Source organism: Manis pentadactyla, chromosome 5 (genome assembly GCF_030020395.1).
Source record: "Manis pentadactyla isolate mManPen7 chromosome 5, mManPen7.hap1, whole genome shotgun sequence".
Taxonomy (NCBI): Eukaryota; Metazoa; Chordata; class Mammalia; order Pholidota; family Manidae; genus Manis; species Manis pentadactyla.
The window spans coordinates 166,289,294-166,311,180 of NC_080023.1; the positions used below are offsets into that span (position 1 = coordinate 166,289,294).

General features: G+C 51.3%; 1 protein-coding gene across 2 annotated transcripts in view; it reads right to left on the reverse strand.

Moving 5' to 3' along the window:
- The window catches only part of SULF2 (sulfatase 2), a 110,286-nt gene that overhangs the window by 30,443 nt on the left and 57,956 nt on the right, over positions 1-21,887 (reverse strand). The window contains exon 4 of one of the 2 annotated variants that reach the window (XM_036902046.2): positions 6,354-6,505. The exons of the other annotated variant lie outside the window; for it this stretch is intronic. Within the exon in view, the coding sequence (XP_036757941.2) occupies positions 6,354-6,505 (152 nt within the window). The remainder of the gene's footprint in view (positions 1-6,353; positions 6,506-21,887) is intronic. 2 annotated transcript variants of the gene reach the window in all.

Consider the following 21,887-nt stretch of genomic DNA (forward strand, 5'->3'; position numbering starts at 1 on the left):
GCGCAAGAAGAGGCAGTGAGACTGCGGGGGTGGGGGTGGGGGGACGAGCAGCTGACTTGCTGCCTCCAGCCCGTGGGGCGAGCTGGGAAGAGGGTTACTGCTCTTCATAATAGACCCAGCTTCACCATTCAATTTTAGAACTATATATATGCCCGTTTGGCTGTGATTAAATGTGTTTTGTTTTTAAAGCCACTATTAACATTCATTCCCAGAACATACAGTATGACGATACAGCAGTGACCAAGGATAAACTACGTGGATCAATGTGGATCAATCTTACAGGCCTGAAACTGGGTGAGAAAACCAGGTGTAGAAGGCTATGTAGGGTACAGTACCAGTTATACCAAGTCTAAAAGCACACAAGACAATGGTATTTATTACTTGAGATATCAGCAAATGGAAAAAAATAAAGGCATGTGTGGGCATAATAAGCACCAAATTCAGGATATTGGTTACTTGTCTGGGAGGGGTCAGGCTGGGACAGGGCGGGACCAGGGGAGGGCACACGTGCACTGCAGGGGCTCCTAAAGTCTCCGTGTTGTGGCGTGTTCAGAAGCGTGTGGGGGGTGGTTACCGTGTCTGCCTCTCAAGGGGTTTCCAGCGCCAGAAGACGTAAGGCTCTTGACAGCACCCTGAGGGCAGCTAGCTCTGACAAGTCAGCTACTACTATGTCTAGCTCGGTGGCACGGCAGATTTCCTGCATGACTGAGAGCCACCCACCATTCCAAGTCCTCCTCGAAGCCACTCCTGGTCTACTGGCTGCACCAGGCCACCGGCACTGACGTCTGACACTTGCACCTGTACCCCACCCCCATCCAGCCACGTGGATTGGAGGAGGCGACACCATCCTTCAGCAGTGGGCCCGCGGCTAGCCAATAAGAACACGCCATCCCTCTGGCCACTTGAGTACTTTGGCCAAGTCCGGGTGTCAGAGTGAGGGACGAGGGGCCTGGGCGAGGGTGGCGGTGGCACTATCCAGTGACGGCGGGAGCAGACTCAATAGGACATGTGCACAGGCTGGATATGGTGTATGTAAGAGGGGACAGTTGGGCCCCCTACCATGATTTTTGGTTTGGGCGGAGGGCAGAGAGATGGGGGTCCAGGAGGAAGAGAATGTCAGACAAGTGTGCAAACCTGAGCTCAGCTCTGCACAAACTGAGCTGGGTGCCTGGTGCCATGAGGAAGGAGTTAGATTCGGAGTTGTTAACAGGAGCAGTGAGACAGGTGGGAGGAGCATGAGGAGTGCCCTTCTCTGTCCCCTTCATCCCCAGGCCAGGCCCCCTGCCCTCTCCTAGGTGACACAGGCACCCCTAGGAACCCGGGAGCCAGGGCTCCCCTGGTGTGCCCCCGGCCACGACTGCAGTGCCTGGCGATGCCGGGGCTCTGGGGATGGCCCAGAGCTTAGCAGCCAGAGCTGGGAGAGACCCGGATCCTGACCTCCACTGACCGACTCTGACCAGTGAGCCAGCAGGAACCGCAGGGCATCAGAGGAGTCCGCCGGCCTGTGGCTCTGGGCAGAAGCGTCCGGTTCCCTCAGCTAGGCCTTCAGCAGTGGGCTTTCTCAGGACGGAGGTGGGGGGCAGGGTATGCTCCGGGGACTGGGGGCTCAGCGACTGGCTGGCACTTGTCTTCCTGTCCCACTTCTCAGGCATGTGGCCACCGTTTCCTCCTGGGTGCCTGTTCGTAGGGTGCTGGGCTCCCTGAGGGTTGGGGCTGTGGCTTCAGGTCCCTGTCCCCGTGGCACTCCCAGTCCTGTGCCTAATAGCCCTGAAGAGCAGTCCTATTAGAGAGGTGAGGAGGAGGGGTGGGCAGGTGTTCCCTCACCGAGGACCCCTCTGGCTGCTGGTGGCGTGGACAGAGACTGTCAGGACAGGCATCGGTGCACAGTGAGGCTGACGTGGCGGGAAGCTTTTTTTCCTGTCCGGAGTCAGGTTCTGGGAAAAACCTGTGCACAGGTGTCTCCTGGGAGCTGCTCACACTTTTGCCCCATGGAAGCCTGTGTTTCTGCCTCATGTTTGAACGTGGGCGAGACAAGCCAGTTCACTCCACATGTCCAGGGCCTCTCCCCAGACTGGAGCCTAGTGGCTCCCTGGACCTGGTAAATTTTCGGTGTGGAAAGCCCGGCGTAAGCACCATGGGGCTGCTGGCTTTGCTCCCTGACACCTGGTGTGAAGGATGGGGGGCAGGGAAGGAAACTCCTCCGCCCCAGGGGCAGCCACCAAGATGACCTTATGGTTTTTTCTTCAGTTGGCAAGCCTACCATCAGCAACAGAGGGTCTCCTTTCCTGAGCCACTGGCCCCCCCAGGCAGATCTGTGTAGCTTTCACTCCAAGTCAGGATGTTGACGTCTTGCCCACAGGGCTTCCACAGCAGTTTGTGTTCCAGAAAGTCACATCCCTTTAGAGGGCAATCATATTTCATGAAGTGGAGGGCTTTGAAGTCAGACATCCCTGGGTCCACATCCCAGCTCTGTCAGCTGTTAGCTGTGGGTGAACCACTCATCTTTCTGCACCTCGGCTGCTGCATCTAAAAAATGGGCGTGTATCAGTCCCTTCTTCAGATGGCGATGTGAGCATTTGGCAAAGAACTGCTACGTGCAGAAAGCACTTATTAGCAAATAGCCTGGCACCAGTGAACACTGGCTCTTATGGTGCTCATACATTGGCTCAGTTGACCTTCACAGCAACTTTGAGAAGTGGGCTTCATGCCCATTTTACAAGTGGGTAAACTGGGGTCATAAAGCTAAAAGCAATGCAACCCACAGCTAGTGCTCAGGCCTTCGTCTTTTTTGTCTGCTCAGTTTTTTTCACACAAACAGAATTATTAATGAGAGGAGTACACGGTGGTTTGCAGCAGGAGTGCACAAACCTTTCTTCCTCCCACACCTGGAGTTCTGCACTGGCTCCTCCGCTCAGCCTGAGCCTTTCTGATGACTTTACCCACAGATTCCCTTGGCTTTTCCCAGAATCCTCCAGGGTAGGGAGGCTTCATGGCCATTTAGTCATTTCCTGTATCAGTGGCATTTTCTTTGTTGACTTTTTTCAAGAAAAACATAGCTGCGACCTCCAGTCCAGTGCTGCCCCCTTCTGCCCACGAGGGGGGCTTCTCCAGGGCAGAGGCTGCGCGGAAGGGCGGGCGCGGGTTCCCAAAGTGCCATTTCCTCAGAGCGCCCCCAGGACCTGGGCTGCTCTGCTCCCCCACCAGAACTGTCAGCCTTCTGCTACCTGCCTTGCCTTCTCCAACCTTCTTTGGTCATTAGCGCTCGCCAGCAACACCCTTTTCTCTTCACTGCTGCCTCTTCCCACCCTGCCGTCAGGACCCCTTTCATGGTGTCTGCCCACCTTAGGGGTCTGTGACTCAGGACAGGGTCCTCACAGGGCCTTCGGAGGGAAGCTTGGGAAGAGCAACAGCCTCCTCCCCTCCTGGGCTCCCCGCCAAGGCCGGAGGCCAGCAATGGCGCTCTGCCCTGGCGGGGGCATCTCATCTCCCAGACTGTGAGGCCCAGGCACGGGCTCCCGGCTCTGCCTGGACTGGAAGCTCTGAGCTCCTTCCTGCCCCATTCCAGGGCTCCAGCTCCCACCACCTGCTGTTACCCTCAGGATTTGAACCTTGGGCCTGAGCCAGCCCTGACCCCAAACAGATGGTCCCACCCCATTCCCAGGCCTCTGCTTCCCATCTCTGTCACCAAAGCCCTCTCACTCACAGGGGGAGATGTGTGTGCGGCAGGAAATGGGGCAAAACAGCAGCCATTGCGTGTCCCCATCCTCAGCCCCGAGGGCACTGAGCGTCCCTGGATAACTTGATTACAGCGCTGCTTGGTGACCAGGCGTGGACATGTGAGGAATTTTAACAAGGAGGGAGTGGATTTTTCTAGGTATTGGAGAATCTGCCTGTGCTCAGGCTGGGAGGAGAGAAATGGAATGTTCAGCCCCAAGAAACTTAGTAATTCCAAGGAGTCCAGCAGGATCACTAAATTCCCACACCAGGACTATGGAACTAATTCACCTGGGAGGTCATGGAGGCCTACCTGGTGCAGAGTGAGACATGGGCTGGGGGCAGAGGGTGCTTCCGAGGTGTTGTCATGTGGTTTCTGCCACCTGGGCCCTGAACTGATCAGACCCACTAAGGGGACACACACATCAGTGGGTTTACCTATCAAAGGTAGGAGGGATTCCCAAATGTGCTGGTGTTTCCAGAGGGGGAGTGGGATAGGGCGCTGAAAGCTGTTGAGCTTTCTCAGGCTAGTCATCTTTCTTCAAGCAGAAACTCTCCATTTTTATCTGGGGCTGTATTCTTAGCACATACAGGCCAGTCTGGCTCTAGGGTAAGGCTCCAACTTTCCCCACCTCTGGCTCAGGAGTGGAGCATGTGACTTATGAACCATCAAAACACTGCAGCCCCTGGCCACACTGATTGGTTCAGGGAAAGACATGTGACTGCTCCGGAGCCAATGAGATGCAATGAGACTTGCTGGGAATCCTGGGAAGGAGACTCCTAGGCCTGCAGGTGGGCAGGTGGCTGAGAGGATGGAGGATGCCATATTGCTGGGTGGTGGGGAGGACAGGGAGGGAGGGAGGGATCTGAGAGAGAGAGAGAGAGAGAGAGAGAGAGAAGAAGAAGAGAGGGAGGGAGAGGGAGAGACTGGATAAAAAATGTATCAGCTGTGGGGGTGGGAATGTTAGAGCTGAGTTTGAAGATTTAGTTGGGTCAGGAATATTTGCTAATTTCCAGAAAATATATTTTTTTAACAGAAAGTTTGGATGAAACATCACTTTTCAGTCTTTTATTCTTATCATCATCACCATCAGCATCATTACCTAAGCCAGGGGTCAGCAAACTATAGCCTGTGGGCCAAATGAGACCCACTGCCTGTTTCTGTAAATAAAGTTTTATTGGAACACGGCCATGTTTATTCATTTACATATTATCTATGGCTGCTGTGCACTCCAATGGCAGACTTGAGTAGTTGTAACAGAAACTATATGGCTTATAATGCCTAAAATATTATATACAGCTCTTCACAGAGAATTGTGCTGTCCTGATCTGAACTAATATGTACCGAGTACTTACTATGTGCCAGGGGCTCTTCTAATGCTCCATATACTCAATGTCACCCTCAAAAACCTTTGTGGTAACAAAATACCACTACACCCCAGCAAAACGGCTATAATGAAAAAGATAATACCAGTGTTGATGAGGAATTTGGAGTCACTGGAACCCTTATTCATTTCTTCTGCTGGCTCTGTCAACTAGCTCAACCATGTACCACATCCTACATCCCAGCAACTCTGCTCCAGGTGTATGACCAAAAGAAATGGGTACATGTGTCTACCCACAACCATGTGTAAGGATGTTCACCGTCTTAATTCATAATATACCCAAACTAGAGACAACTAAAAAATCTGTCAGTCACTGAATGGATAAGTACCCTTTGTCTATACAATAAAATAGTAAGCAGCAATGAAAACACTGCTGATACATGCAAGCACGTGGATGAATCTCACAGACATTAAGCTAAGTGGAAAAAGCCAGACACAAAAGAGCACATACCACATGATTCCGTTTATGTGAAGTTCTGGAACAGGAAAAACCCATCTACAGTGAGAGAAGTCAGAATGGAGGGGACCTCTGGGGCAGGAGCTTTGACTGGAAAGGTGTACGAGGGAGGCTTCAGGGGGCTGGAAATGCTCCTATCTTTATCTGGGCGGCCGTTAAACAGATGCAAACACATGTGAAAGTTCCCTGAGCTATCTATCCACTTAAGAACTGTGCAATTCACCTTACATCAGTGAAAAAAATTAGAACCAGAAAAGCTACAACATGGGAAAAAACCGTGATCCAATCACACCTGGAAGCTACACAACAAGGAGGAAGATCTATACACGGGACAACATGGGCGAATCTCAACACACTGTGAAGCAAATGAAGCCGGATACAGAATGAATCAATGATGCTGTTAGTCTGAGCAGTGGTTACCCCTGCAGGCGGCAGGGGGTGGGTAGAAAGAGTTATGTGAGGGGACTTCTGGGGCTCGTGGTGACGTTCTACTTCATGACCTACCTGCGTGCTGGTTACATGCCCGATCAGTTTGTGAAAATGCACTGAACGGTGCACTCTGCATGCACACTTTCTGTAAGAATATTCTGCATCAGCAAAACGTCAGCAATACTCTCAGAAACACAGACTATTATTTGGGAGATGTAACAGCTGAGAAGCAGAGGACGTAAGCAAGCTGCTCGAGGCCCCACGCTTAAGGCAGTGCCACGATCGGCACCAAGTCACTGGCCCCCATGTGGCCCTCCGAACGGCTGAGGCCCCCGCCCCCCGCCAAGCCAGGGAAGGGGGGTACTTGCCTTGGAGTAGTCAGAGCCGTGCTTCTCCTTCACCCCGTTCCGGCACAGCGTGTAGTTATAAAACCGGGAGTTTTTAAGGAGGCCGACCCACTCCTTCCAGCCAGGTGGCACATAGGAGCCGTTGTACTCATTAAGGTACTTCCCGAAGAAAGCTGGGGTGGGGGGAGAAGGGTTGGAGGCCACGTGAGAAAGCAGAGAGCAAAACTCTCCTCTGTCACCTGACCAGCACGTGTCCAAGGCCTGCACACAGCGTCCCCTCTGAGCCGTGGGGCCCGTTGGCGAGCAAGCGAGGCCGATGACCCTCTTCTCAAATGTTTTTGTAGGGAGTAAAATAACACGTAGGAGCACAGAGAAAATCCATTATTTTGAAATACAGTTCTCAAAATATTGAGACAATCTGCCATATAGTATGTGCCCATTTTTAAAGTTAAGATATTAAAAGCAAGACTTTGCAGAGAGCGATAATTTCAAAGACGGGATGAGTGAAAATATTTCACTTTGCAATATCTGCAAGCATTGCAGTGGGATATTAAAATATTAGTGATTTTTTATATTCAAAGTGAGAGACTGAAGAGACTGTCCTAACTTCATCCTAACAACGTTAGCGACTATGGTTTGTGGTCTCTGTTCCTAATTGAAGCCAATGCTACATGTCAATTGGAGGTTAGTGAAAATAATGTAGTTTTTCCCCATTCAACTTTATGGAGCCCCTGGATTCTATCTACTACATGGTGGCCAGAATGGCTAACATTCAACGCCAACTGTTGGTGGGGACATGGAGCAACTGGAACTCTTATCCACTGCAGGTGGACCTGCAAACCAGTCCAACCACTGTGGAAAACTGGCAGGTCCGCTAACCTTCAACCTATTCATACCTTCCCACCCGGCGATTTGAATCCTGGGTATTTAGTCAACAGTAAAGCATTCATACATTCACCAAAAGTCATGTGCAGGACATGCTCAGGGCAGCCCTATTCACAATAGGAAACGTCTAGAAACAAATTAGATGTCCACCAAAAGGATGCCTGACTACATTGCTGTGTATTTATGTAATGGAATACAGCAAAGAAGGGGATGGAAGGACTGGTGCCAACTTCAATCACATGGATGTGTCTAAACAACCTAGGAATGTTCAGAGAAATACACCAGGTATGAGAGCGCCCATGGTATGATCTCACTTATGTGAAATTCAAAACTAGCCATAACACATCTGTGGCGTTGGAAAGGAAAGCAGTGGTTATCACTGGACATGGGAAGGAGGCTGGGAAGAGGCCCTGGGGCTTCCTGGGTGATGGCCTTGTCCTGTTTCCTACTGGAACATGGGCGGTTCGGTTGGTGAAACTCCACTGGGCTGGGCGTTTAGCAGCAGCGCACTTCCCGCATGCGTGCTGCCACCACCAGGGGCGCCGCCTGTAAAAAACGAGCACCCTTGATTCATCTGGAAGGGGATAAACCAAAAAACTCTGTGGGTGATGAGGGAACACACAAGATTTCCTCTGTGATACGCTTTTTTCTTTACAATGAGCATGTATGGTTTTTAATAATTAACCTTTAAAGCCATTTTTAAGTGGAAAAATCTGCGAGAGCTTTCCCGAGGGAGAGAGGCACCCTTTGCCAGCCCTTTCTTTCAGATGAGGATACTAGGGTCCTGAGACATTCCAGAACTATCACTGAGAGCTTGAGGACACATGAGATTCAGAGAGATCTCACAAGCAGCGTGCTTAGGCGCCACACTGACAGATGGTGAGCGTCCAGTGGGTGTCAGCTCAGAGCTTCAGGTGAGAAGAGGTGGCCGGGGGAGGTGGACATCCATGAGAAGAGTGGGCTGGGGCCGGCCCTTGCTGTCCCTAGAGGGTAAGGCGGACCCCTCCACTCAGAACCTCGAGACAGCATGGAGAGCTGTGGCCCTCTGTAGGGGCTCTCCTCGAGACGTGGCAGGTGGCTGGCACTGCCCAGGAGAGGGAAGTCCTCCTTGGGACCCAAGTGGCAGATTCCAGTCCAGCGAAGGGGAGCATGCCATGAAATTCCCCCCCACCCCACCCGCCCCACACCCACCCATGCAGGGCCAGGAGATGAGTGCTCTAGGGAAGGCGTGATGGGACACCTGGAAGGATCTGGGCACCAGGAGAGGTGAAAGTAGGAAGGGAGGGCCCTGAGCAACCTTGGGACAAGGCCCAGTATGGAGCCTCCTTTGCATGGAGGGCAGAGCAAAAATAAACAGCAAGAGCCCTGGCACCCCGTGGAGGCGGGCACAGAACACCGGCTGCCCAGCTCTGGGTCCTGAGCAGCGCCAGTGTTTAGAGAGTGACATGTAATTAAGTGGTGGGTGTCCAATTAAACAGTGACTGTGTGTCCCTGGCTGGGGGTCGGGGCGTAAAGGATTGAGATGCTGGCTGGAGTAAGAGGTTGCATCAGCGTGCCAGGCAAGCTGAGGGCCTGACTTTCTCCAGAACACAGCATGTTCAGACACTGCGGGTCCATCCCTCAGAGCAACGGCTGTCAGCCCGGGGTGGTTTGGCTCCTCCGGAGACACTTGGCGAGGACATTTTTGGTTTTGTCCCAACTGGGGGACGCTACTGGCACTAGTGGGTGGAGGCCAGCGATGCTGCTAAACACCTACAATGCACAGGACGCCCCCAGCAGAGAATTATCCAGAACAAAGTGTCAACGGTTTGGAGTTGAGAAACCCTGATCTCAAGAAGTCCACACCTCCCGCTCCTCAGTAAAATACCACACTGGGAATCCTAAAAAGGCCCCTAGAGAATAAGTACGGTCCAGGAGACAAGATCTTCTAAACCTCAAGGACTTCACTCCTCATGTCGGAGGCGTTGCTGCGTATGTAGGGAGTTCTTCTCTGGTAACATCCCAGCCTCCCTCCTCTCCAGCTCCTCCTCCTGGGGGAAGAATCACATACAGCAAGAGGCAGCAAACATTCCCAGAAAGGCCTAGATAGTAAATATTCTAGGCTTTGCGGGTCAGTCTCTGCACCGATTCAACAGTTACAGAAAACAGTCACAGATAATGTATAAACAAATGGGGTGGCTTTGTACCAATAAAACTTTATTTACAAAAACACATGGAGGGCCAGATTTCACCCATGGGCTGTAGTCAGCTGACCACTAGCATATATGACCTGTGGGTTTGGGGGACAAGCTGGGCATATGTAACCCCATCATTCCTTCGCCTTTCCTTTAGGGAGTGAACTGCCCTCAAGGAATGCTTATTTTCAGGGGATTTGCTTTTAGGGGGTGAGGAGGAAAGACGTGTGGGCCTGGCTCAGAAGGGAAGCCTGCTCAGCTCTGCAGGTTAGCATCTGGAAGCCCACATGCCCTCAAACTCAGCTTTTATCAGACTCACCAAAGTGCTATTTCAGCTCTCCGTTTGCTGACTGACTCTTTTAGTTCTCAATCAGTTCGGTTCAGAACCTCAAGAGGAAAAAAGGTGAAATTTCATAAGCATTCCCCACTCCCTAGAGCTCCAACACCTTCTATGCATATAGGCAAATAGTACTGGTGGTGATGTACAAGTTTCCTTTGAAACAACTGAGAGAAAAATATTAATAATGGAATCACTGTTGCCAGGCATGGTAAAAATCATGATGGTGGCACTCCGAAATTGCTGAATTTGGGGTAACACTGCCCTGGGCATGTATGGGTTCATGTACCCATTCAACAGCTACTTATTAAGCCCCTGTGGTATGCCAGGAGCTGGAAACACAGCAGTGAATGAGACCAGCAGGCTCCCTGCCTCACAGGGCTAATCTGACTGGGGGCTGTGACAGATAAAGATGGTGTTGGTGAAAACAGTGATGAAGAAAATACAGGATGATGATGGGACAAAGTGGCCAGAGGTGGACCAATAGAGGCACTGTGGGATGGGTGGTCAGGGAAGGCTTCTGAGGAAGGAGGAGAATGAGCCAGAGGGAATAAGGGAATACTAGGAAAACAGCTCCAGGCAGAAGGAATAGCACGTGCAAAGGTCCTGAGGCAGGGACAACTGGGGCATTTAAGGAATACAAGGAAGCTAGTGAGGAGGGAGATGATGTTACAGGGCAGAGGGGCCAGATCATGTGGGGTCTTGAGGCTACAATGAGAAGAAGCAACAGAAAGCATGAGGGCAGAAAGGGTCTGCAGTCCCCTGAAATAGTACCTAACAGATTTTGCATTTTGTGTGCATTTTCCTTGAAACATGTACACAGCTTTTGACACATTCTGAAAGGAACCCGGGACCACAGGTAATTTAAGCAGCCCAGGACGTCCCTCAGTATGCCGGAGAGTGAACGTAAGGCCGGAGGAAAAGGCTCACTGAACTCCCACAGGGGAACTGGGTTCTCTTCCAGGTCTCCCAAGTCCCAGACCTGTGAGCCCACGGTCTGTCGTTGAAGATCCAGGCCAAGGTCTTTCTGATGAACACGCAACTTAGAATGCTAAAGAGCTTAAATTCTTGGCCAGGCTGGTGGGATAAAAATTTCTAGGGTGTGAGAGGTGGGGAGCACCCCGGCTCATTATTGTCCAACACCATGGGTGTCAAAGTGTCCGGAGCTATTTCCTCTGCTGGAATCTCCTTTCACATCCCTCTCCTCTCTCCAACCCCTGAACCCTTAAAAAAAACCCCAGAAAGAGTTTATTATTCAGGCTCCACAAGGCCCTAGAAAACAGGGCTTCAGTCAAAGGCTTTTAGTACCAAATTAGATTTTGCTCTCATTTGATTAGATTTCCCCAAGGCAGTTTTAAAATGGTTATTCCGGCACCAGTTGAGGTGGGAGAAGCAAATTAGCACGGGCCCTGGGGCTCCAGGGCTGGGAGATACGGCCAGCAGAATGAGCTGGAATTAAAATCAAGATTAAAAATACAGCCCAAGTCGGGGGCTGGAGCTTGGAGTCGCTGAGCTTTCGTGGCCAGGATGGTGCAAAAGGCAGAGTAAATGGGGTGCGGGTGCGGGGCTGCAATAACTTGGCAGGCAGATTAAGAGGAATTAAATGCGAGGCCAGGAAAGGCCACTGACAACGTGCTGGCTGGCAGCTGCCCCTACGAAGCAGAGCTGCCACCACCTGAGAGGACAGAGCACCTACTGCCTCTGTGTGCCAGGCACTGGGTGGAATTTACACCTGGCAGTGTACACTTTGGTTTTCCCCACCTGGTCCTGACTGTGGTCCTTCGGACACCACTACTTCCTTACGTAAGTACAGGTAGGCTGATCTTAATTTCTGATTCCAGGGCTGTATGCATAATCTTAGTCTGGCCATCCCTAGCACTACACTCCTTTGGCTATTGCCATTGGTTCAAGGATAGGCATGTGACCTAAGTTGGGCCAATGAGAAAGGGAGGTATTGGAAAAGAGAAGTTCTTCCATAGAACCTGGAGCTGTGGGATAGAAGCTTGAAGCTGCTGGCAGCCATCTTGCCACCAAGAGGCAAGAGTCTATTTGAGTGTGAAGCAACGTGGAAGAAAGCAGCAGAGGTGCAAACAAGATGAATAGAGAGAGAGAGATGCTGGTTTGAGTCCCTGGGTCCACCCACCTCTAATGCTAGCATTTTTAGTAATATTAATGGTTCCCAACCACGAGACACTGGGCAGTGGGATACTGTTTTTTTCACAACTGGGTGTGTGTGTTGCTACTAGCGTCTAGAGGCCAGAGATGCTAGTAACCATCCTATAATGCACAGGAGGGCCCTCCAGGACAAAGAATTGCCTGGCCCAAAATGTCAGGGGTGCTAAGGTTGAGAAATCCCAAGTTCTGTAAACCAGTGAATTCCCCCCCCCACCACGCTTTTGTTGTTTTATTCGCTTAACTCAGTTTGAGCTGAGTTCTTTCATCTGAAAGTAAAAGACCCAAGGAAAAGATGATGAGATGCTTAGTGTAGAGCAGGGCTTGGCAACCCAAATCCAGCCTGCCACCTGCTTTTGTAAATAGTTTTATTGGAACACAGCCACACCCATTTGTTTATATATCGTTAGGGGCTGCCTGCACACTACAACGGCAGAGTATGATGTTGCAACACAGACCCTGTGGCTGCAAGTCCCAAATATTTACTATCTGGCCCTTTGCAGGCAAAGTTTTCCAACCCTTGGTGTAGAGCAAAATTCCCTGTGTGGGGTGAAGGGCTCCTCTGGGATTTAAGAACAGGGCTGTGGTAACCTCGGGTGAAGCAGAAGCAGACTGCAAACTGGGCCAGGGCAGCGAGGGCTCCACAGCATGAGGAATGGCACAAAAACGATGCAGCAGAGAGGGTGGGAGAAGCCAGTTTCAGGCACTTTTTGCTTTGCATGGTCCTGATATGTACAAACGTCAGTTTCCAGCTTAGGAAATTAACACCAGCCACCTACAATATGGTTCAAATCCAGCCACCGCAGTATATTAACCGTAACTGCACCAAGTTCCAACTTTACCACTAGCTCATAAGTCCACACATGGCTGCGCAAACCACAGATGCATGCTGGGATCAGTGGCCGGTCACAGCACTTCTTCCCCAGTGTGTCTGTGACCAGTCACAGCGCATCATCTGTTATTCAGGCCACACGCCGACAGCAACGCGTGTGGTTGTGTTGCATCCTCGCCTCCCAGTGATAAATCGACAAGACGTTTTACAAAAGTGGATTATCAAAGGAGAGAACGGGCCACCGGAGACCAAAGGGCAGTCAAGAAACAAGAAGTTTGCCGGAACTGAAACTTGAGTCAAAGGTAAAAGGAGTCACGGAAGAGCCGGAGCTGATGGTGGGAAGGTCGATGCTCACCGTGCAGGGAAACTTCAGACATGCAGGTGGGCAGAGTCCATCACGGACATAAATGAGAAGTGGTTGTGATGAAAAAGATGGCTCTGGAAAAACATTTCGCATGTAAAGGGGCTCCTGGAGATACTTCACAACATGGAAAGCTATGTGTCCTTGGGCAAGTCGTTTGATCTCTTGCTACCTCAGTTTCTCCACTTATAAAATGGGAGAATCACAGCATGTACCCAGGAGGTGTTGTGAGAACATACGTACACATATTACTTGGAGTTTCATGATCACCAATGGGTCCCCTTTCTCACCAAGTTCCTGCTCCGTTAATACCTTGTTTAATGGAGTCCCTGCAGGGGCAGATGTCAGAATCCACCCCACGACCCACTTACTTTGAGGGGATTATTAACCCCCAAGTCCCCCCCCAACTCTCTCTCCTGGCCCACAAGGCCTGTGCAGGCAGCTCTTTGTTGGGAAGCACGGCTCCTGCTTTCCCTCCTGGCTGCTGCTCTCTCCCTCTGTCTGCATTGAGTGCTGCTGGGGATCCATTCAGAGTCTGAGGGGAGAACCAGGCCCCTCTGTTACCCCTCCCAGCCCTGAATCTAACTGGACTGGCCTCGTGGTCACCGCATGTGTGGTCTGTGAAGCCTGAGATTTCACTGGCTGTAGGCCCTGCACAGGAGGGCAGGTGGAGGCATCATTTTGAATACTGGGGAGACAAGGTTCTGGCAACTGGACACTCACAGCAACCGCAGGGTCATCTCTTTGCGCTGAACAGCGGGTCGGGCTGGGCTCGGGGGCCACTGTGGTTTGGCACCTCCCGGCAGCCATCCCCCTTTCTCTGGGAGATCTGGGAGAGCAGCCGAGATGTCTCTGCAGTCAGACTGTCCGGGTCTGAACCCTGACCTGCCACCTCCCAATGGTGGGACCCCAGGCAGGTGACTCTGTCCCTCTGTAGGCAAAGATGACAGTAAGCCACTGCCTACCATCATGTGTAAGGAACATGAAATAGGACCTGGCACATCCTAAGTGCCTAGCAAGTGGCAGCCAGTGGGACCGACAGCATCCACCACCTCTGGGGAACTTCCTCTTTGTCATCACGGACCATCTGGGGTGGAACTGGGAACAGGGCTGTTTTAAGGACACTGACGTCTCAGCACACATCATCCCGCACCACTCCCGCCCACATCCTACATTAGAGATAATGGATAAATAACTAAGAGTCAAAATATGCCAGAGCTGGCTGGTTGAATGATGCTACATTTCATCATCTATATTCAAATATAAATTATTTCACTAAAGACTTATTCATCTTGATTTGGCAGTTTGCCCTATGTTTTGGAGCCAATATATGTATGCGTGCATGAACACACATGTGCACACACATTCTTTCAAAAGGCCGCAGCACCCCCGGCTCCTCCCAAATACAGAGGTTGCACCTGTCAGGGAGGGTGCCCTTTCCCACCCAGGGGGCAGTGCGTGCCTGAGCTTGGCCAATCAGACTCTACCCCAGGACTCTGTGAATGTCAAGCTAGCAGACAAGGCGGCAGAAAACAGGGGTGGGGCTCTGTAAGACCCTTGGATGAGACCCAGAAGCTGCAACCTGAATCCTCAGACCCGGCATCTGGAATCCAAATGCAAGAGGCACGGCCATCAGGGTGATGGAGTCCAAAGAGACAGAAACTTGCCCTGCCCCCTTCACTCTCCTTTCCTTGCTCACAGTGGAGATGGCCCCACCTGGACCTGCTGCCTCCTCCTTTCCCTTCCCATACCCAGGCACCCCCAGGTGGCTAGAGAGACCCTGTGCCCCCCAGACCTTTCTCACCATTTCCCTTGGTGACCCGGCCACGTGTCCTGCACCTCTGCCCACGGCTGCCCCCACCTCGGCTCTGCTCCCTCCCTCCCGGCCACTCCAGGCCTCCCGTTCCTTGAAACACACCAAAGCCACTGGGGCTCAGGGACTTTGTACCTGTTCCTCCCACTGCCTTCTCCCTGTGAGAAGGGCTGTCCCCGATCACCCAGCCTGAAGCCACCCGCCCCTCTGTGCTCACCAGGCCACTTGACTTCCCCAGAGTACTCAGCACTCTCTGAGAGTACACCTTGGGTTTTTCCTTGTTTACCACCCTCTCCCCACCTAGCATGCTGGGTTCACGAGGCAGGGGCCATCTCTGGATGCGGCAGCCCTAGGCCGGTGCCTGGCCAAGCGTGGGCACACAGTAGGCGCTGCTGACACAACGACGGGGTCGCGGACTTGATTAGACCCACAGGCCACACAGCACCCAGCTGCCCCTCCCCAGCGCCTTGAGCCTTGCACCCTCCCTGAGAGGCAGAAGGGCTGGAGAAGTGGCAACTAAGTGTTTTATTAGGAGGCAGTCTCTGCTTCTTGGACAGGGGTAAACGGAGGCGGGGGAGGTGTCAACCCGAAGCCTGAGTGTGTGCAGAACACACCAAATGTCTATCAGGCCAACTGGGGCCATCTGCCCCCAGGGGGACATTGGGCAATATCTGGAGTCACTTTTGGTTGTCACAACTAGGGATGGGGTGCCACTGGCATCTGGTAGGTGGGACCAGGGATGCCGAACATCCTTCAGTGCCCAGGACGGCCCCCAGTAGAGAATATCTGACTCCAAAGTGTCAGTGGTGCTAAGGCTGAGAAACCCCGAGCGGGATGGTTTCGAGTTGTGAGGGTCTCGGGTTGCAGTGTGGCTCTGCAGAGCTCGGTTCCCAGAGTCAGGGGGGCCAGGGAGCACGCCTCTCCAAGCCTCAGTGACTTCACCTGGCAAATGGGAGCAGCAACACGAGGCCATGTCTGGCATCAAGAACTTCAAAAACAGGAACTGTGAGTTCCCAAAATTCAGCCGGCTTCCTTTCAGGGAGGGGGATGAAAACCCGGGTCTCTGGAGACATGAAAATGGTTGTTAGAAACCAGATGGGACGCCGCCTTGGAATCCGCCAAGGCCCTCTGAGACTCCAGTAATGAGCTCAGGCAAGGATGTTTACGCTGCACAAAGACATCGGCTGAGCATGACACACATCTATTAGCAAAGACGGGCCGGAGCGTGGAGCCGGGCCAATGACAATAAACAATGTTTGCCAAGGCAATTCGGAAAGGTCAGTGAAAAATGAACTAGAACGCTTCAGAAAATCTATCTTTCCCAGAATGAGCCACTCCATTTCACATGTAAGGAGTTCGGGAAAATGACAAGGGGTCTTTGCCCCTCATGACATCTCACTTCTAGTGGTCTGCATGCCTCTTTCACACATTTTGACGTTTTAATGTATCTTTTGGACTGTTACAAACTTCCGATTTTCCTTCCATCCATTCATTTGGTGCCAAACAGGCATTTCTAACTAGACTCTTGATGGCTCCCCACTAAACCTGCTTCTCTCCTAGGATTCCAGTAAATGCCAGTTGCTCAGACCACGAACCCTGGAGGGTCTCAGCTCACCACCCGCCCCCCACCCTCCATATACACGGATGATACATCGCCATAGCTCTACCCTCAGAACAGACTCAGCGTAGCACTTCCCACGTCTGTGACCTACCTGATGGTCCCAGCCACCACCTTCTTTGGCTGAAGCCTCCTCCCTGACCCTCCCTGCCACCCCCCTTCCCCCATCCCCGTGGTAAGCAGAAGGAGTCTGTCCCATCGCAAATCTGACCAAACACAATTCTGCTCAAAACCCTTCAGGGATTCCACATCTTGAACTCAATCCAGAGTCCTTGTCGTGGCCTGCAAGGTCCCGTATGACCTGTCTTGTTCCCTCCTTGACCTTGTCTCCCCTGCTTTGTTGTGACCAGTTCTGCTCCAGCCACAGCAGCCTCCAGTCCTCTCAGCCCCCAAAGCTCATTTCTGCCTCAGGCCCTTTGCCCTTGCTGTCCCTTGGAAAGAAGCGTCTTTCTCAGATACTTACTTCCTCACCTTTCCCAGGTATTTGCTCAAATGTTACCTCATTGGGTCATACCGGTTATGTCTAGAGATCGTTGCTATTAGAAATGAAAATTGATAAAAAAAAACAACATACTGATTCATTTAAAAATAGTAATAACCCTATTTGTTAGTGTTTATTTTTTAAAATAAGTATGTTTTCCCAAAACAAAATGAGTGAGAAGAGCTGTACTGTTGGACTTTCCTGCAAATCTCTCTAACATCTGGCACAGTAGAAGATATCTGGGTTCTCATATCTACTTCTGCATCCAATCTGTTGAGATATGTTTTGCTCATGTTTCACGAAAAATCCAACCTCACACATAGGTACACACATGGAAAGGGGAGGAGTTTCTTAATACCCTTTTTAGATAACTTGCCAGTATGTTATATACCCCGTAGAAAATACCATAGACCTGAAGAAATGGAGGTGAAAGGCAAGTGGTATCTTGGTATTGTCTTGACAATCATTTAGGGTCTCGGGCCCTGGGCCACACTTTGAGAACCACTAGGTTAGATGACAATGAGGTTCTACAAAAATCCAATGAGGTTAAAAAAAAAAACCGAACCTATGCTGTCCCCATTTTACAGTTGGAGAAACGGAGGCGCAGAGTGGTGAAATCCCTCTTTGCCCAATGTTCCACAGCTGGTCAGGGGCAGGGCTCAGACTCAAGCCCAGGCGGTCTGCCTCCAGTCTGGCTTCTGGTTCCTACCCTGTCCTGACTCTCAGCAAGATGACACCCCTGTGACAGAAGGCTAGAGTATTTCCCATCTGCCAGGGCGGGAGAGGCAGGGGAACTCTTGAGGGCAAAAGGGAACAGCAAGTGGACCACGAATGGCTGAGGCAGGAATGAGGCCAAACAGACCTTGCTCCCCAAGAGCGCCTGCTCCTGATGGGCCCCCAGTGCTCCTCGGGGGTGCTTCCTGCCAGCATTCCAGGCAAGGAAGATTCCACACCGAGGTCATCTCCCCACGCTCCGCCCTTCAGGGCTACCTGGCCACAGGCTCCTCAGGGAAGGCTGTTCCCAGAGGCTGAGCCCTTCGCCTTTCTTGAAGCATCAACATGGGGTCACAGGAAGATGCCCCCAACATCATCTCGACCAGTTTTTCCAGAAGTGGGAGGCGGAGGGATGATTTCGTCCTGGGAGGCAGTGGAGGGGGAGGTTGAGCTTGGGCTCTGGAGCTGACAGCCTGGGTGTAAATCCAGCTGTTTCTACCCACCAGCTCAGTCTTCCCAACTGTAAAATGGGGATAATAAGACTGACAAAGTTGTTGGGAAGGATTCAATGAGAAAAACGTAGGGAAAACTGCCTCCAAAATGTTGACTACTGCTTTTACTATTTCCATAATGTTATCTATTCATATTCATTCATTAAACATTAGAAGAGCATGGCTTACCTACCATGGTCTGGGTAGTAAGGATTCCAGTGAACAAAACAGAATAAATTGACCCAAACCTGCACCTTCACAGAGCTTATATTCTAGAGTTGAGAACGGTTCTCAGCAGGAAGTGGGACTCCAGGAGGCGGTCACAGTAGTCCAGGGGAGAGACAGGGATGGTTCCGACCAGTGGGGGCGCACGGCTTGCTTGGTTTCAGGCTATGTTTTTGCAGGGAGAACCAACAGGCTTTGCTGATGGATTAGATGTGGTGTGGGGAAGAGGTGAGAGGAGCCCAGGATAATTTCAAGGTCTTTGGCCTGAGTCCCAAGGGCAGATCTGCCATCACTGAGGAAGCGGGCACCGTGGGCGGGGCAGGTTCTGTGTGGGGAGCTGAGGATAAAGAGCCTGGGATCAGACATGTCAGCCTTGAGGTGCTGCTCTAGGTGCAGACAGGGCGGGCAGCTGGAGATGAGTCCAGGCTCAGGGGGGAGGTCTGGGCTGGGCAGAGACATGTGGGCATCGTCAGCCTTTGAGGCGGCCTTTAGTGCAGTGGGATTGGATGAGACCACCCAAGGAAGCGGCTCTTAATCGGCAGTCCATGAACCTGGAAGGGAAAACTACACCTTCACTTATCTTCATTATCCTCTACCCAGCACCGCCTTCAAGAATGAAGGCCGACACACCACAGCCACGTGTGTCCACCCGATGTCCCCGACATCACAGCTATTTTCATATCTCATCACGGCAACAGACATCGCAAGATACCATTCAAGCCAGCATTACTTCAAACCGTGGAAGTTATCAAACCTATCGCTTATCACCTAAATAAGCACCACCTTGTGCTATTTAATGTGTGAAGAAGCGTAGACGTTAGAGTTGATAAAGTATTTTGATGACTGTATTTTGATATGATGCGCTTCTTTTGTAATTCTGTGTATTTTCTTCTATGTATTGAATCGGAAAATATTCTGAAAGGGATCCACAGCTTTTACCAGATGCCTGGGGGACCCCATGGCACTCAAAAGGGGCAAAATTCCTCGGGCAGGGGATGAGTATAGCTACAGAAGAGGGCCCAGGCCCTGGGCTCCAGAGTAAGGGGCCAGGATGATGAGACACCGGCCTACAGAGTGGAAAACAGCTGCTGTCTGGAGTAAGGGGAGAACCAAGCAGGAAGTGTGGTGAAATGTAGCCCTGACTGGTGGGACCTTCACCATCCATCCCTTGGCATTTGGGGCTCCTGGTCTGGGCAGAAGAGAACAATCCCTCCAACTTTCTGGGGGCGGAGCTGGGGTCTCCTGAGGAGCAAGTGACAAATGAGAAGGAAGCAAGTTTGCAAGCTCTAGAACACTATAAATATTCGATGCAAAATGCCACAAGACTGAAGTCTTCGTTTTCCTGGCAGACAAACTGGCTGAGGAAACAGGGCTGGAAAGAAATGCATTAAATAAACCCAGCACCCCAAAGCTCTTAGGGCGGGGGCATTTCTGATATTCTGTAACTGGATCCTTTTAACTTTGGGCTGCTTGCAAGGTTACAGCCGGAATCTCTCTCTTCTGCTTTTGAAAAGCTCCCAACCACAAACTGGTGCACGAAGTGATAAATTGATGTTGTAAAAGTTCTGGATGCCAGAGACGGGATCTTGGAGAGCAGGAACTGTGGGAAGGTGGGGGCACGATTATGCACGAATGAAGCATCTTGTACTGCAAGCAGAGCGGGCTGGGGGCTGGGAGACTGCCCTCTTCCCACTTGCCCCTGGAGGGGTAAGATGGATTTGGGTTTCTGTAGTAGGCATTTAATTTTTCTACTCAGCATCCATTCTCTTGTCTTTTGGTAAGGGAGCCAACTCCTCCCACCACCTCATCTTACCTGTTCAGGGGAGGCTCTTTCTAGCTCCCAGCTCCCAGACTAGGCACGTGATCTTGGCCTGGCCAATCAGAGTATGCTGTCTCCTCTGGCCTCTGTGATTGGGTAAGGGAGGGACATATGACCCTAGCTGAGCCAGGGAAAGCCTCCCCAGGAGTTTTGCTGGAGCCCTGGAAAAAGGCTCTTTCAGCTGGAATCCAGGGGCCCCTCTTAACATCACAAAGGAGAACCTTCTAAGAATAAAGGCAACTCAAACGAAAGAAAATCCAAGAAGCAGGAAGACAGGGTTCTGATGACAACACTTGGGCATGAGGACTCAGCTAACTTCGCCTCAACTAATTTCTGTTACATTTCTAATGCTGGAAAAGTGAGATAGTAAGCCAAATTCCATTTTGTCCTCATTTTTTGCTTATTTCAAAGCCTATGGCCTTAGAGTCATCCATTCCTTCAAATCTTATTGGGTTCCCACTCCTGCTGGGCACTGTTCTCAGATCTGGGGATATAGCAGTGAACAAAACAGGCATGGAATACATCCAAAACACCTGCGATAATTTCAAGGGGGTGATAAATTTTACAAAGAACATAAAGCAGAGCACCACGGTAGAGAGTGATGGGGTGGAGAGGGACAGGAAGCAGGAGGGATGTTAGAGATGGAAGGTGAATGATGACAAGGGAAAGCTGTGTGAGCAGTGCTCTAGGCAGAGGCAGCTGCCAAGTGCAAAGGCCCTGGGGCAGCCATGACCACGGAATAGGAACAGCAAAGAGGCCAGGTGGTCCCAGTGTTGTTAGAAAGGGAGGGGGAGAGGTGGAAGAGGACAGAGAGACGAGCAGGCTGAGGCTGTGAGAGGCCTTGAGTTTATTCGAAGAGCTGCAGGCAGCCAGTGGAGGGTTGTAAGCAGGTAGGAACATGATTAGATTTCCATTTTACAAAACTTCCTCTGGCTGCTGGAAGGGGGGTGGGGGAAGGAATATTAGCTAATTGTCGGGGAGAAGTAGGGACAAGCAAATAACCAGGGGGAAGGCTGAGGGCTGCTGCTGGCCCTGTCCCTTCACAAAGATCTGTGCTCTGCCTGCCTGTTTTTGGTGAGGTCACTGCTATCAAGCAAGGCTAGTTGCAGATGACCCCAGTTCCCAGCTGAGCTGTTGGTGTCCAGAGACCTGGAGGGTAGACTGCTTGGGCCTCTAATTCGAGGTTAGTCCCTGCCACCCACTCCCTGGGAAGTCATTCAGCTCCAGCAAATGAAGATGGGGCCCATCCATTTCCCAGAAACTCGATTAGTAGGGCATGGAGGGCTCCCCCAGCACAGCTGACAGACGTTATTGCCTCCTGAATCAACATCAGGAGGCTCTGTATCTGAAAATCTTACCGCCCCTTTTAAAGTGTGTTTTTGTCGAGAGGATGGGACAGAGGAAGGGCAGAAAACCCACAACAGACCCTTGGAACAAGGCCTAGGGAGACCGTGAATCAATAGATATTTAATTATCACCTCGGAAGCATCTGACACTAAGCTTATCCTTCAAAGAGTGGTTCTTGATGCCATTAACTGACATCCCAGTTCTATGACAAACATCTTGTAATGCTCCCTTATTTTCCCGAAAGGAAATTTATAGGTAACAAAAGCTACCTAAGCATATTTCTAAA